The sequence below is a fragment of the Gymnoscopelus microlampas genome (assembly GCF_963454915.1).
Source record: "Gymnoscopelus microlampas genome assembly, chromosome: 10".
In the NCBI taxonomy this organism is placed as follows: Eukaryota; Metazoa; Chordata; class Actinopteri; order Myctophiformes; family Myctophidae; genus Gymnoscopelus; species Gymnoscopelus microlampas.
Window position 1 is genome coordinate 38,416,430 of NC_139947.1, and position 16,798 is coordinate 38,433,227.

Sequence of the window (16,798 nt, forward strand, 5' to 3'; positions counted from 1 at the left end):
ATGTACCCAACATGATTATTCGCCACAGGAGTGTGTGTGGGTAATCAGAGCAAGCTGTAGTCCAGAACCTTGGCATGTTAATGTGATTACTAGACTTAGCCGTTCAGAAGTGCATGGTCAGGCTTTCTCCTCTCACGGTCTCTGTGTGCACGTGCATGTGCGTATGTGTGTGAGAGAGAGAGAGAGAGAGAGATGCTGATCACTGGTCACTCTTTGAAGAACACCCCACATCACTGTGTGTGTGTGTGTGTGTGTGTGTGTGTGTGTGTGTGTGTGTGTGTGTGTGTGTGTGTGTGTGTGTGTGTGTGTGTGTGTGTGTGTGTGTGTGTGTGTGTGTGTGTGTGTGTGTGTGTGTGATGGATAGTGGGAGTGAGAGAGATAGAGAGAGATTACTGTGCTTTCTTTGAAGGGCTGCCCAGGGGACCTGATGTGTGTGCTCATGTACCGTACGTTCTGTACTTGAATGCGTTTGAGAGCTGCATATGGATTTGTGTTTATGTGTGCGTGTGTGTGTGTGTGTGTGTGTGTGTGTGTGTGTGTGTGTGTGTGTGTGTGTGTGTGTGTGTGTGTGTGTGTGTGTGTGTGTGTGCGTGCGTGCGTGCGTGCGTGCGTGCGTGCGTGCGTGCGTGCGTGCGTGCGTGCGTGCGTGCGTGCGTGCGTGCGTGCGTGCGCGTGCGTGAGAGAGTAAGAGAGAGTCGGAGAGAAATGCTCAAGAGGTTGAATATCTGAGGGTGAGAGAGAGGTACTAAGAAAGGAAGTGATACATGTGAAAGAAAATGTGACAAACAGGCCTACACTACAGTTTGTGGTTATCGGCAGACAGCGTATTACTGTAAGATGACGTTGTATATTTGCAATCGTATCGTTGAACACCCACAACTGCATTATTTACTGTAGTTGTATGTCGCGCAACCGATGTTCCATAATATATACATAAATGAGTGGACAGAGCCTACAAGGCAAACAGCAGTTAAATTATGTTCCCTCATAGACAGGCAGACAGACAGCCAGACAGCCAGCCAGACAAATAGATGAACCCACAATAAAATGTATGACTATAACACAGAGAGTGAAAGAGAGGGTGAGAGCAGAGTCAGTTAAAGAGAAAAACAGTGCATGATAGAGCAATCAGACAAAGTAAGATCCTGGCAGATAAATAGGTAATACCGGTATATTCAGTATAAGAGAGAGAGAGAGAGAGAGAGAGAGAGAGAGAGAGAGAGAGAGAGAGAGAGAGAGAGAGAGAAACTGTAGGTGTCACAGTCTGGAGGTAAGTGAAGGGTGTAACAGAACAGACAGAAGAGCAAAGAACGAAGGAGAAAATGAAACTAGAAAGGTGCAGTTCTGAGAAATTGCAAATGTGGTTGCCCCAACACGGCCATCGAGACACGAGGAATCCGCTGGTAAAAATAGCGTTAAGGGCAACGCAACATGCAATTCAAATTTGTGGTTGTTTGGATGTTCATAGGTAAATGCAACTAATTGAATGAAAATGATTATGTTTCTGCAAGGTTGAGTAGATCAACATGTGATTCAAATTTGGGGCTGATTGGACATTTTGTTCATGATTGCATGATGTAAAATAGGCCCCACCATTTGGAAGTCAATTACAGCCACTCAGCCAGATGGTATATGGACTACGATGAGGCCAACTCGTGTTATTATTTTTTCCTGCATAGGTCAATGGACTGAGAACCTCTCTACCAAGTGTGGTAACATTAGCCCTTACAGTTTCCTAGAGAAAAATAGTTGAATCGAAGCTGTCACATTATGTAACTCACTTTCATTTATATCATTTAAACTATGAAACATATAATTTAGCTAAATGCAAGCACACCACTCACAGTCAAAGCTGGTCGATTTGACATATGACTCCTGTGTGTGCCACAAAACCTGTGTGAGGAGTAGCGAGACAAATCTTGTGGTTGCTCTGCTATAGAATAATGGTGAACAAGAACAAGACTGTGGTTGCCACTAATGAATGAGAGAGCATGAAAGAGAGACTGAGGGACACAGACAGAGGCAGACGGTGGCACAAAATGCTGTTTTAGAGGCTTGACATGGAAATGATGAATGCTTAAATGATTATTATTGTGTCCTCTCACTCAGCCCATCCTTCCATAAAAGCCTCCTGCATGTCTCTCACAGTCCCTTTATATATATACATTTGCCTTAGAAGCCACACCCTGTTTATCCGCAGCCACGCCCTGTTTACCCGCATTTGTTTCTTTGTTGACCGCCGGCCTAGCAGACCACATGTCCAATCTCCAACAAATTTCTCAGAAAAATCCGTCACGCCTGTAGCCATTGCATAGGCTACTTTTAATTGTTTACCATACATTTGAATTTGTTTACTGGCTCATATTTGACGCAGTAAATGTTCGCGCAAGTCATCTGACGCAATATACGTCACACTTTTGCTGAACAGATCTAAAAGCTAACAACGCGTCGTGACTCGACGCGTTGTTAGCTTGAAGATCTGTTGTTTCCACCGGCCCCTCCACTTTTTAATACTAATCTACTCTTACTGCTAAGCGCACCACTCTCCACCAAAAACGGACATGTTTTTGGTGGAGCAAGCCAGCTTGGTCACCAACAACTCAGCCAACACAACACCTGGTCAGAACAGGAATGACCACATTGTACTGAGGCCATTGATCAAAGTTGATCAATCAAAGACAGGCCTTCAGGCCAAGGAGTTAACTCACACCCTGGCTAGACACAACCTGTAAGAACAGTATGAAAGCATAACAAGCAATATATACTGTATATGAAATATTATACAAATTGGTCATTTCAAATGTCCCAGCTTAACTCTGGCAAGTCAACAGTAAGGAATCTACCACTAGCGTAAGAAAATGGTGAGTTTCACCCTCATTTGTCCAATCCGGGTCTCAATTTTCTCAGAGCTTAAAATTCCTGCTGTTAAAGCAGGGGAGATGTCAATGGAGATGTCAATGGAAGAGGTCAGCGAGGGGTTAACCCTCGCTGACCTCTTCCATTGACATCTCCCCTGAAGCAGTGAAAAAACGACAAGGGTTCACAGCCTTACTCTGCTCAGTGTATTTCATGAAAAGACAGAAATGTTCTTCCAAAAAAATGAGTACAGGGCCCATTGGCCCAATATATCAAAATGGCTGTCTTATCATTTAAAAAAAAACACCAACACCGACAGTGACAGATTAACTGATAAGGGGTGAAAGAGTGGCAGGGAGAAAGAGGGAAATGAGAGATTCTAAAAGTAGAAAGAAACGCCTAATCCAGACTCCATCAGCTAAAACATCAATACTGGCATGATGACCTACTTAGATGTTCAAACGCTTGTGTGAATGTGTGTGTGTGTGTGTGTGTGTGTGTGTGTGTGTGTGTGTGTGTGTCTGTGTGTCTGTGTGTCTGTGTGTGTGTGTGTGTGTGTGTGTGTGTGTGCGTGCGTGCGTGCGTGCGTGCGTGCGTGCGTGCGTGCGTGCGTGCGTGCGTGTGTGGGTGAGTGTGTGTGCATCAGTGTGTCTCAGTCATGTCACAAAACCAATGAGCATGTTATTTTTCCTCATGTATTCACATTATGTAGATTGTAGAGGGCTTTTCACATGTGTAAAGGGAGTGACAACACCTGCGCTCTCGCTTGGATCGGCGGGGTCGCACTGATAATAGACACGTTTTAACGCATCGCATAGAAAACAGTGTGTGTGTGTGTGTGTGTGTGTGTGTGTGTGTGTGTGTGTGTGAGAGTCAGAGAGAGAGAGAGACTCACAGACAGTGAGCTCTGTCACTGTGGGGTTTTCAGGTTATGTACTGTATACAAACAGTTGTGTTTATACTGTACATAGCAAACCAGAGAGGACACGTGATATGATTCTTCAGACTCTGAGCTCATTTGAGTGTGAGTGTGAGCGTGCGTGTACAAACTCATCCCAATGTGGGTTCACAGCCCCACAGAAAATCAATCTCTCCATTTCTCTCTCAGTGTGTGTGTGTGTGTGTGTGTGTGTGTGTGTGTGTGTGTGTGTGTGTGTGTGTGTGTGTGTGTGTGTGTGTGTGTGTGTGTGTGTGTGTGTGTGTGTGTGTGTGTGTGTGTGTGTGTGTGTGTGTGTGTGTGTGTGTGTGTGCGCGCGCACACACACACACACACAGGTGGCTGTTATGTGCAACCACAGATGGCTTATCTATTGACAGATCTGTCAATCATTGGAGTGACCCCTCCACCCTAACCACATACCTTTCACCTACTCCCTGGTTCCATTGAAAGGGCCCTTCAGAAGCACCTGACCTTTGACCCCGTTATAACCACACATGACCACTGGACAAAATATTGACATTTACTAGCGGAATTCTACGAATGCATTTCACAATGCTTTCCCTTTCTAATTTATCACACTGTTATCATTTCCATTGTAGGTGCTCAGGACACAGGCCATATCACAAAATCCATTTTACTGTGACTGTTCGTGTTTGACTTGAACTTATATCAAGCAAGTACATGTACCACAGTAATGTCCTGATCAGATCAATAAATCAGTCATCGATCCACTTCTAACGCCTAGCATTTTCAATCATAGACCGAATGTGCAGATTTTTTTTCTCAATCAACTGAAGGTAGCGTTGACATTTCCTCTGTGACAAAAACAAATTAAATAATAGATCATCCTGTAAATTAAATAATGGATTTAATTTCACAGTTGAATCAAAAATGTGTTTCAATCAATTGGATTAAACTGAGTGTATTAATAAAATGTCACTGTATTTCATGGAAAGAAGGTGTGTTAATAGCATGTGTGTTTCAGTTTGAATTAAAATCTAACTAAAATCACTCTGTCTGCCTATGTGATGGCAATAGACATTTATATGTTGTGCACACTCAAGTGTATTCACATGGGGTTCGGCTAACCAACCAGATGAATCACAAGTTCAAGTGAACATAAATTTCGACATAAAAGGTTTATACTAAATTGTGGCATTAATTAACAGTAACTCCATTTTGTGTTTTGATTATGAAACAAAACGTAGTAACTCAGTTTACGTTTCATATCAACAGCTGAGCTTACAGAAACATTAAATGCAGCTAAACAATATAGGACTATCCAACTCTGTACAATAACAGCCTACATTCAAGTTTGTTTTAGTCTTCGCTGTGCAGTTATTGCTCATTCCATTTTTTCATTTCATGGCTCTCCTTTTCCTAGTTATGCAAATACTCTGGTCAGCTCAAATAATTATTTCTCATCTCCCAGACTCCGGGCCACATGCTGATATGATTCATAGCAATCAGCAGTGTGCTAGTAGCGAGAACACCTTCTCATTCCCGAAATGTCTGTCTCACCAACAAAAGTTGCGAAACCAATCTCTTGTGGGTGCCACCCTATTCAGCCCAGCATGACAATTAATAATAAGCAGTCTACATTATTTCCGTTCCAGTATTTTGCTAAACAAACTCAGCAGGCATCAAACTGGCCACTGCTGTCACAAGTCAGTGAGTCAACAGTCAGGTCGGCCTGTCACTGCAAGAGACCGACTGTTACCATGGTTACATACAACACACTGTAGCAGACCTTGAAGGGTGATGATAATTATAAGTTGATCGGGATGATTAATTTCGATAATGGCAATGAGGATAAATGATGATACATGAGATGGAAATGAAGATGATGATGATGATGGCATTAATGGAGACAGAGATGAAGCTAATTGATGTTGAAGATAAGAGATGATAGTGGTGGTGATGTTGGTGTGATAATGATGAAGATTACTGTGAAGAAAGATGACAGTGTTTGTAACTGAGCAGCATATGTATAATATGATTGTGACTGTACTTGTGAGAAGAGGAAACGCATGCCAGATAGATATGTTGCTACTGATGAATCATGATGACGACGGCAAACAGCTATCATTGCAGGAACCAGAGCCACGGGGGGGAAATATCATGACACTTGTGATAAAAGATTAATGTTCCTTAACCCATTTTGGGCGGGAACCCCTATTTGTAACTATACCTTTCAGGACGGGAACCCCTTTTGGGGTTCTTGTTGCTATGTATAGTATACAGTATATAGCAACATACATTTGTTGTCATTTTTGAATAAATATTTGAAGTTTTTCAGAAAACTTAGGTCAGGATTTAGGAGTGTTTTTTAGAATCGGCCTCAGGTCTAAATGGGTTAAAAGGACCCGTTTTTAGAAGCAGCTTTGTTTGATCATTCTCAAACACGGCATCAGTCACCTCGTCTGAATTTCAAATTTCAGTCATGACTTCATTAAATCAAAACAGGGAGGCTCGCACTCTGAATTAATAAGAACATGTTTTTGTTTTATTTTGACATGCCTCAAGAAAGGTGAGCGGTGAGTGCGGTGGTATAGATAAGTTATTAACAACTGCACAATGCAGTATACTGTATCCCAAATACCAAGTAGCAAGCTTGGGGTTAAGTCATATCTACAGAGCTCCAGGTTTGACATTCTCCCACGGTTCTGAAATGCTGCATCACAAAATAAATTGAAATGCTAATTTGACTTGACTGGGTGAGTGAGCGTAATGTAGGGTTGAGCCAGATCAAAATACAATGATGACATTTTAGTCATCCCCCTCTTTATGACTCAAAATGAGTGAGCAGGGAGAGTTCACATAGCATTTCACTTAGTCTCGATGTCTCCCTACCCATATGTCTGGTGACGTCTAAATCCAATGTAGTTGCTAGCACAGCGGCGAGAACAGCCACTAACAAATCTACTACTTAACTACTAAATCTAATTCTACAGTACATCTCATTCAGGTGTGGTTGATACATTAACAGCCCTAAGAAAACAGGTAGATAAAGGCCAGAACCAGAAGGGACAGAAAATATTTTATGAAGACCTGAATTAAAATAGAATATGCACAATAACCTCCCTCTGAGGGATTTATGACTGCAATTTCACATAGAAGTGATTCTGACAGGTCCAACCACTTTAGACCACAGAGACCCTGGTTCAACAAAGAAAAAGCAGGGCAGTACTGTGTGGTTTTGTGTCAAGAGAATTCCATTCATGCCTGAAACACCAAAAGACGTAATCAGTAAACGGGCAGGGTAGTAACAACAGAGAACATGCACAAACAGAAGCCAGTGTTTGAGGTTTGTTTACTGGTTTCACAGAGAGCTCTGCGGTTGTTATGACGTCTGACAGGGTATTACTGGAAGAAGCTAATTTACTACCTGCTGGGGAATACAATGTTTGCACAATGTTATGCAATATAATGCAATGTAACACTAGTTCATGTTACAGTATGTTATGTTAGTATAACATGACAATACACTATAGCTGAACAAGACACAGGTGAACATAGTATAATAACAAAACTGTAACATAACATACTGTGAAGCCTAACACAACACATTCCATTTCATGGATGCTTTGATTCAAAGCTCCTAAGCACCATGGGTTCTAACAACATAAGCCTGGGTGGTCCACTCCAAGCAGTAAAACTCTCATACGCGCTACCTTGTTATGGTAAACATATTCAATGTCTAGGATCTAGCTATAAAACTTGTGACACACTAGGGTCTGTGTCGCGACAGACACACACACACACACACACACACACACACACACACACACACACACACACACACACACACACACACACACACACACACACACACACACACACACACACACACACACACACACACACACACACAGGCATGCTGCAGAGCTTGTGGCACCTGTTTTCCTGCTCTGTTAAAAAGAGCTATCTATCACCACCAGTCAGCTCAGCTGAAAACAAAAGTTCAGCTCAGTTCGACTTTAGTATCAGACTCAAGAGTCCATTAAAGAAGACATACAAAACAAAAGGCTCCATTCATAAGCTACACAAATCCACTTGCAAGCTAGCAATCACATACCCATATGAAAACTCACACAAATTGTAAGTATACATGGACAGACATCAACAGATACACAAAACTGGAATCACCCACAAAGCCCACTTCCACACTCACAGGAAGATATACACACACACGCACGCACGCACGCACTAGTTCAGGTAAACTCTGAGATATGATTTGGGAGAAAAATACACAGTGTGTATGTGTGTGTGTGTGTGTGTGTGTGTGTGTGTGTGTGTGTGTGTGTGTGTGTGTGTGTGTGTGTGTGTGTGTGTGTGTGTGTGTGTGTGTGTGTACATTTGTAGGTGTGTGTGTTTGTGATCAGCAAAAACTAGAATCCAGATGTTTTCTGGTTTTCGTCTGGCACCTCTCTCTCTGCATGCACTGTGTGCATGATGCGTGTACATACAGTACTATGGTATGCTCATGCTGTGCCTTTATGCTTCATACAGTATGTATGTACAAGCTCTGTTATTATCTCTTTCTTTCTCTTACTCCCTCTGCAGGAAACAGGTATGCGCTTGTGCACAATATATGTCTTTCTGTATGACCAGGACATGTGGACATAAGCTGTTGCCTTTTATGCATATACACATGTGCATGCAGGGCAGGCTGTAACTCTGTTTTATTAGGTGTGTGTTGCATTTCATACTGTTCCTCCCACCACATGTTGGAAGCGTGCGATGGATGAGGGAGGTTAGGGTAAGAGATTAGGGGCAGAGGGGCATGTAATAGAAACATACACTGCAAAATCCTGAGAGTTCATTAAACTCTAAAGAGTGTACACATTTCCCCCGTGAGTTAAACCATTTTCACCCTGGCATCCCTATTTTGGGCATGGCAAGCATTATTTTTTTTTAAATAGCAAAAATAGCAGATCTAAAATGGATTGCAATGTGACATGTTCATGTGCAATGTGACATTTTTTGATATATAATTGAAAATAGGGCTGGTTAAATGAATATGATTTTGCAGCATATTGTACAGCTGAAAACATCCGTGTTAGAGATGAGAGAATGCTAGACAATAGTACACTAGGCTCTGGTGTCTTATTCTATACGTTTTATTTAAACCAGGTGGACCCACTGAGCTTGAGATCTTGCCCAGGCAGACCTGGCCAAGAGCAGCATCGACTTCACAGATACAGTAATGAAATGTTTAACACTGTTGCAGTAGCACAGAACGCAAATTGTGAGAGAAAATAAATCAAATAAATATGAGGCAAACGCAAAGTCAAAATTACTGCATAAGCATCTCAAAGGCTGTGTGGTCCAATAGCAGACCACCAGGCTCAGGAGCCAAGTCTATTCTCTCTTGGAAAAAACAAATAACAGTTCTTTATGACATGTGCCTCAATATCCTTCAGGAGACCCCTAGGACCAAAAATGTTTAGATTTCATTCTGACACTGGGTCACGGAAGGGAGGTCGTTGACATACATTGGCTCTTTTGTCTTTGACTATGGGTCAATGGGTCATGACCCAATAAGATGAAGGCCAATTCAGGACTCCTCTAATCTAATAGTTTTATGAGTCTGAGTCATGGGATAAGAAATGTGTTCTAATTTATATTTAGGTCATGGGCTCATGGGCTGAATACGTTGGCGTGGGGTCTCTATATTATTGGTTCTCAAAGTGGGGTCCGGCCGGGGACCCCCAGGGTTCTTTGGGGTGGTTCCTGGGGGTCCCCAGCAAAAGTAGTTAACCACTTTATCCATTTATAAGTTGGCTATTCAAAAATAGCAGATATACAAGCTCACAGCGCGTCACTTCGTGCCGTGCTGTGAGCTTGTAGATCTGCTATTTTTGAACATTTTTGAAAAGTCTTGAAATTCTTTTGAACATTTAGCATTTGCAACAAAAACAATCTTCTCTTCTGGGGGTCCCTGGTTCAAAATGTTTTCAGATAGGGGTCCGCAGACATATATATATCAATTTGGGGGTCCTTGACATGAAAAAGTTTGAGAACCACTGCTCTATATAACTCAGGGACACAGTTCCAGTAAAGAGGGAATCTTATTATGGTCTTAATATGGTCACACTTCTGAGTAGCCACATGAGGATGTTTTATTAACCATGTGGTGTGTAGTAGGCTATGAACTAATAGGACACAGCCAGCCGGGTACAGGTTCCAGTCACGTTTACGAAATACAGTAGCTATCAGTATGTACTAAGCTGTTTTATCATCACATCAAAGTAAAACCATACAGCCTAATGTCAAACTGCCAGTGGTGGAAAAAGTACTCACATTTCTTACTTAAGTAAAAGTATCAATACTGCAATGTAGAAATACTCTGTTACAGTACAAGAAAAAGTCCAGAATTCAAAATCTACTTGAGTTGACAAGCTCACAATGCATCGCATCGCAAGGCATTCTGAGCTTGTAGATCGGCTATTTTCAAATGGCCGAAATGTATATAGGGCTGAAGTGGCTAATGTATGTTTTGCAATATTAATCAAAATGTACAAAGTAACTAGTAGGTCCTAACTTAAGTTTTCAAATAATTGTATATGGAGTAAAAGTACAATATTTGCCTCTGAGATGTGGAGGAGCAGAAGTAAAAGTACTGAAAATGGGAAATTCTCCAGTAAAGTAAAAAAATACCTCAGTATTGTACTTAAGTACAGTACAGTACTTGAGTAAATGCACTTAATGACTTTACACCACTGACAGTGCGTGACTTCTGGTATTTCGTGAAGCCTCCATCTTTCCTTTCACAACACAGTCTGTCACCACTCACTGACCTCGGCGGACCCTCCGGCTCCCAGTAGCGGCAGAACAAGTGCAGCCCGTCGGCGTTGACGAGGTGCTTGAGGTCGTCGTAGGGGACGCCCTGGGGGGTCATCCGAGGAGCAGGGGCTCCCTGCTCCGGCATGGGGGCGGAGGAGGAAGAGATGGAGGAGGAGACGGGAGGAGAAGACACGCCGAACACCCGCTCTGCAACATAGACACGCAGCACCGATAAGACATCGCTGCTGTACAGATATGAGAAGCCGGCGACGAGCAGGCAGGTGGCGGTCACTGCGTTCATGGTGTCGCTGCTGTCATTCGCTCATAGAGGATTCATTCACACAGCGGCGGCTCGGTGTTATATTATTATTATTATTATTATATAACTCTATGATCGGCTGTTATATTATAACTCTATGCTCGGTTGTTGTTGTGATGATGATGATAATCTCTCGTGTCGTTAAAACCGCGCGCGCGTGCACGGTACACGCGCCAGGAATGTTTACTAGTGAGTCAGGAGGACGGCAGCTAGGCTCTACGTAGTGACGTCACGTGCCAAGCTCTCTCCACTGTCAGTGCCTCTCTCTCTCTCTCTCTCTCTCTCTCTCTCTCTCTCTCTCTCTCTCTCTCTCTCTCTCTCTCTCTCTCTCTCTCTCTCTCACACACACTCTGGCGCTCTTTCTCACGCGCATGCACTTGTCGTATTCATTTTTATTTTGTATTCTTTATTTATTTTTATTTATTTATTATTCTTTTTTATCCACCTGTTTCCTAGGCTTTTCACTGTGTTCCACTTCCTGTCTTTTGATCCAATGAAATCCAATGAAACCTGTCAGATGACTAATGATATCCAATGAAATCCGACAGGAAGTGGAAAACACAAGCCTAGGAAACAGGTGGATACTTTAATTTGTAGTTGTACATTTGATTTGTTCATGATCCCGGGTAGACTAGAGGCCATGTGTCTCTAGGATCCTTTAATAAACATAAACATAAACGCGCACGCACACGGCGCCGCGCGCATGCTCTCCCAAACACGCACTGATCCCGACTCACTCACTCACTCACTCACTCACTCACTCACTCACACACACACACACACACATCCCCCATTGGCATTTGGCAGCAGCAAGCAGCCAGTATGCCCGTCGCACAGCATCACAGATGACTTCTCTGGCATGATTTCAAGTGCATAATGTAATCTAATGCACTGTTTCCCACACAGTGGGTCGGGAGTCGGGACCCATGTGGGTCGCGGACCATTTTGTATGGGTCGTGAGTAAATGTCAAAACATAAAAGAAATGCAACATTTTTCATGAATTAAAAAATTAATTCAATGATTTTCAAAAGAATTGCATGAATACATCAAAACAAATAAAAAAAATCAAAGACATTCCATAAATTAGAAAATAAACGTTTAAGAAGTAGTGAAAAAAGCCGAACTACAAGCTCACAACGCGGGCAAACGTATTTCTCTTTTGGGTCTTCTTGAGCTAAAAAGTTTGTGATCCACTGCTTTAATGTAATGGAATGTACAGATGGTGGCGAGTAGTCTACCTCTACCACATGGCACCGTGCTGGAGATAAAAATAGCCCCATGTGATGTCCTGAAGTGGATCTCCTTTTAGCTTTAGTGCAGAGCAGATGCCACCTTGTTTCAAGTCCTTCATTGTCTTTAGCCTAATTGTGGCCTTTATTCTGGGCTTGAGAGTTTAAATTGCAACAACATTTATGTTAATGTTTATAAAATACTTATTTAAATGAACATTAACATGGGGCTATAAATAATAGGCTATATCAATATAGCTGAATTATTTCAATACACATTCCATTATTATCTAATTGTCATCATTATTATGATGCCGATTTTCAGCGAGAGCTTTCCCCACAATAACAAAAAATAGAAAAGACACTATATGTATTGAGCCCTGAGAGACTCCGGTTACCCATATGGGGTTTTAGTGGTCAATGATGAAGTAATGCAAATACCGAATGAATGAATGCAGGAAAGTTGATCGACCAACCTGCTGCAAAGACGCTTCTTGGAAGTTGTAGCTTCTTCTTTGACTTCACTTGTCACTTCTCAGTTTCTCTTTCTTCCTCGTTTTGTATCTCTCTCTCTCTCTCTCCTTTATTGTCACCCCTTCTCTCGCTCCAGCTTTCAGTGGGTTTTAATCAGCACGGTATTCAACTGATGCTCCGCTGTCGGCGCCTGTTGAGGGAAGAATGTAGTCAGAGGCGTTTTGGGGAAAGAGCAAGTATTCACACACACATCCTCTCTCTCCTCCGCGCTGCGCGCACTCTCTCTCTCTCTCTCTCTCTCTCTCTCTCTCTCTCTCTCTCTCTCTCTCTCTCTCTCTCTCTCTCTCTCTCTCTCTCTCTCTCACACACACACACACACACACACACACACACACACACACACACACACACACACACACACACACACACACACACACACACACACACACACACACACACACACACACACACACAAAAGTAATCAGTGAAACTGTCGCACACACATTCTATTCCCCCGAGCGGAGAGAGAGTGTGTTGCTTGGCAGTCCTACTCTTCTCTTCTTCACTTGCCCTGTTCTGTCATTTTGGCGTCACTCAGCGCCTCTCCCTCTCTATGTTCTCTATCTCTCTCTAAAGCCTCTCTTGTGTGTGTGCTCCAATTCTCTCTCTCTCTCTCTCTCTCTCTCTCTCTCTCTGTCTCTGTCTCTGTCTCTGTCTCTCTCTCTGTGTGTGTGTGTGTGTGTGTGTGTGTGTGTGTGTGTGTGTGTGTGTGTGTGTGTGTGTGTGTGTGTGTGTGTGTGTGTGTGTGTGTGTGTGTGTGTGTGTGTGTGTCTGTGTGTGTGTGTGTGTGTGTGTGTGTGTGTGTGTGTGTCTCTCTCTCTCTCTCTCTCTCTCTCTGTCTCTCTCTCTCTCTCTCTCTCTCTCTCTCTCTCTCTCTCAATTCAAAGGGGCTTTATTGGCATTGCCAAAGCAAAAGTGGAACAAAACAAACCAAATAATGTAATAAAGAAATGTGTAACAGAGCGGTTACATTGCAAGTAAAATAAAAGCCTGGAGATCCAGGCTACATTGCAACTATCTCTCTCTCTCTCTCTCTCTCTCTCTCTCTCTCAAACACACACACACACACACACACACACACACACACACACACACACACACACACACACACACACACACACACACACACACACACACACACACACACACACACACACAGAAGCCCCTTCATGCTTGCTCTCTCTCCTCTCTCTCTCTCTCTCTCTCTCTCTCTCTCTCTCTCTCTCTCTCTCTCTCTCTCTCTCTCTCTCTCTCTCTCTCTCTCTCTCTCTCTGCCCTGAAGCTCCCCTCCTGTGCTCACTCCTCTTTTTCTTTGGTTCCCAATCCCTCTCTTTCCCACCTTCCCTCCTTTCACTGCCTCTCCCTCCCTCGCTTTTCATTCTTCCCATGGTTTCTCTCTCTCTCTCTCTCTCTCTCTCTCTCTCTCTCTGAAACCCTCCTTGCGCTTTCTCATTCACCCTCTCTCATCACCATCCCCTTCTTTCCTCATTCCTCCATCCTTCCTCTCTCCTCCTCATTGAAACCCACCATATGTTTCTGGGTTCTGGACTGTTAAAAGAAGCCTCAGAGAGTGGATCAATGAAGTACAGAGAATGCTGCTGCACGACCAGGAGGCCCCGTGAAAAAAAGGGGCCTCAGTGGAAATCCATTAGCTGAAACTGGGTTGCTGTTCTTGATGCCGAAATATAATTCAGCAGCATTCAGAGCTTGTGGGGTGTTCCCATCCTAGGTTGGATTACAGATGACTGTTGCTTATGGTTGCACAATTAAGACTGTACCTTGTTCTCATCCTCAAACAAAGAGTATGACTGGTCTGGAATCCATGTCTCAACTAATCTAATGACCATCTGCCCTGACATGCTTAACCCGTTAAGACTGCGAATGCATCTGTGTCATTTTAGACTTCTTTGGCTATTCAAAAATAGCAGATATACAAGCTCATAGCACTACAAGCCTGTAGATCTGCTATATATTTTTTTTATTGTGAACATGTGTGCACATCTTTGAACATTTGTAACTCAAATCTTTGCTTCTGGGGGGTCCCTGGAACAAACTATTTTGAGATGGCGAAATATACCGTGGCCAAATATACTGTATGTCTTTTTGGGGGTCCTTGACCACTGATTTAGCAACATGATAGGATTTAGAAGACATGTTGTCGAATCAGCCTCAGGTCTTAATGGGTTAACCAGTAGGCTAGGTGGGTGTGTATTGTTCTTTACGTTTCTAGCTAAACACGCTTGACTAGTGTTTTAATGGCGGTTTGACCTGACCTGAATTCTTGTAGGTGCATACGCATGTAGATATGCTTGTGATGGCATTGGCATGCAATCTAAAAATACTGCACTGGGCCCTAACATAATGGGATGTCACCGTTGAAGTACAACTCGTCTGCTTATTAGAACATCACAAAGATAATGTATCTTTCTCTGTATCACATGATGACTGTTCTGTTCCTGTTCTGCCTTTTCTAGCGTAGCTATATCAGGCATGACTGCAAATAGTGCTTAATAATCTTCAGAACATGCTGTGTTGTAGATGGGAAATCCATCTGAATGACCAGTTACCACGGGTATTAGGATCACAACAGAGGTCTACAGTGTGTTTAGCATTCCTGTGTGCTTTGCATGATTTCTATTTCAGGCCTTTTTCTATGTGTGCCACTCTGTGTGCTTAAACATGATTGTTTAAGCTATGTTTGCTTAGAGTGTTTGTAAATGCTTGTTTGTATTCATTGTATAGTATATGCCAGTTTTTGTATGCGTGCCAGTGTTTCTGTGTTTCAATGCGTCTTGTATTTTACTGCTATATCCAATTACAGCCCTGTCATACAGTTAATGTCTGATCATCAGCATCATGCGTTAAATATGCATGTGATATTCAGTCCACCACCTGAAAATGATCTAGGATCTAGGTGGACTTTCAATTAGGAGCAAGTTTCCATCAAGGTAGGCCTACTATTATTGTAGTCGCTGCACAGTAGGGCATATGCAGTCTATTTTATGTTCTGTAGGCTACAGAATGTGAGGTCCTGTGCAACATTATCACAACTTTTTAGTTAAAGTTGATGATGGTTCTAAATTATGGTCCAATCCAAAATTGCAGAATGGCACCCCCTGTTGAATCATGGTCTTGCCTCTATTATCTACATGGTGCATTTGTCAAGCAAGGGTGAAACATTGTTCAATTGACACGTTTTTGCTATTTTGTCTTACCCAAACTGTTTCACTGCCACTTGTTTGGTTTTGGACATTCAATTGATACACCACCACTTTTAAGTGTAGAGATCTGACCATCAGCAGGTGTTTATGAGCATGAAACAGAGGGCAATGTATAGATTATAAATAAACAGAAGATTATGTGGTTTATCGATCTCCCTAGCTCTCTATGGGAGCATACTGTAGGAGAACTGGAGCAGTGTCCTTGAAACCTGTTAGCAGGCATCAACAGATGGCGTTTTGCATAGACTCAGCAGTTGGAAAAATATGGTATGCATTTGAAAAGCAAGAATGCACAATGATTAAGTAAGGCCAATTTAGACCGTTTTCAAGCAAATAGTTTATACACAGGGTGTGCACTTCACCAGTTGCTGTGCTCATAATGAAGGAGTGGAACCTGTCAGAGGAAAACATATTTCAAAATAACTGGGAGATTTGGAGGTGCACAAACAATCTGCCTATCATGGGATTAAAGTAAAACTTGATATATTTTCCTTGATGGTTCTGTTGAACAGAAGTTATGGTAGGCTAGTTTTCTTTTGCCCCAAAGATTAATCTTTTTTTACAATTTTTTTTTATTAATCTCGTAGATATTAGTATATTGTATACAGTAGGGCGTCATGTCTGCAATCCAAAAATTGCCATGCACAGTATCATCTACAGTATATGCATACACCATCTACGTTTACACGTATGTATGTCAGAAGTATTTAATTATTTATGTGCCATGAAGGTTTCTATTCCAGCCTAATACTATAGACACAACACCACATTTCAGTAATAAGTTTGCCCCTTCCATCGTTCAAGGTGTGCCAATTACTTAGCAGTGAAATAATCAGGTGCACCGTAAACACCACATGGCGTACTACATCAGCAAAGATTACCATCCAAATGTCAAAAAGTATTTATTTG

The 16,798-nt window shown here is 42.4% G+C and overlaps 2 protein-coding genes across 4 annotated transcripts in view; both read right to left on the reverse strand.

Annotated features, from left to right (window-relative positions):
• mgll (monoglyceride lipase) overlaps nt 1–13,183 on the reverse strand; it is a gene marked incomplete at its 5' end in the record, with an annotated part of 43,318 nt that extends 30,135 nt beyond the window's left edge. The window contains 3 exons of one of the 3 annotated variants that reach the window (XM_084069359.1): nt 10,600–10,792; nt 12,611–12,798; nt 13,112–13,183. In XM_084069359.1, coding sequence (XP_083925485.1) covers nt 10,600–10,730 — 131 coding nt within the window. Of the gene's footprint in view, nt 1–10,599; nt 10,887–12,610; nt 12,946–13,111 lie in introns of those variants that run through there. The other 2 variants (XM_084069358.1, XM_084069357.1) reach the window with 2 other exon arrangements.
• A 3,598-nt stretch (nt 13,184–16,781) lies between these two features.
• slc26a6.2 (solute carrier family 26 member 6, tandem duplicate 2) overlaps nt 16,782–16,798 on the reverse strand; it is a 19,647-nt gene continuing 19,630 nt past the window's right edge. Inside the window, exon 18 of the mRNA XM_084068637.1 lies at nt 16,782–16,798. This exon is cut by the window's right edge and continues 535 nt beyond it. The gene's annotated coding sequence lies outside the window, so the exon portion shown is untranslated.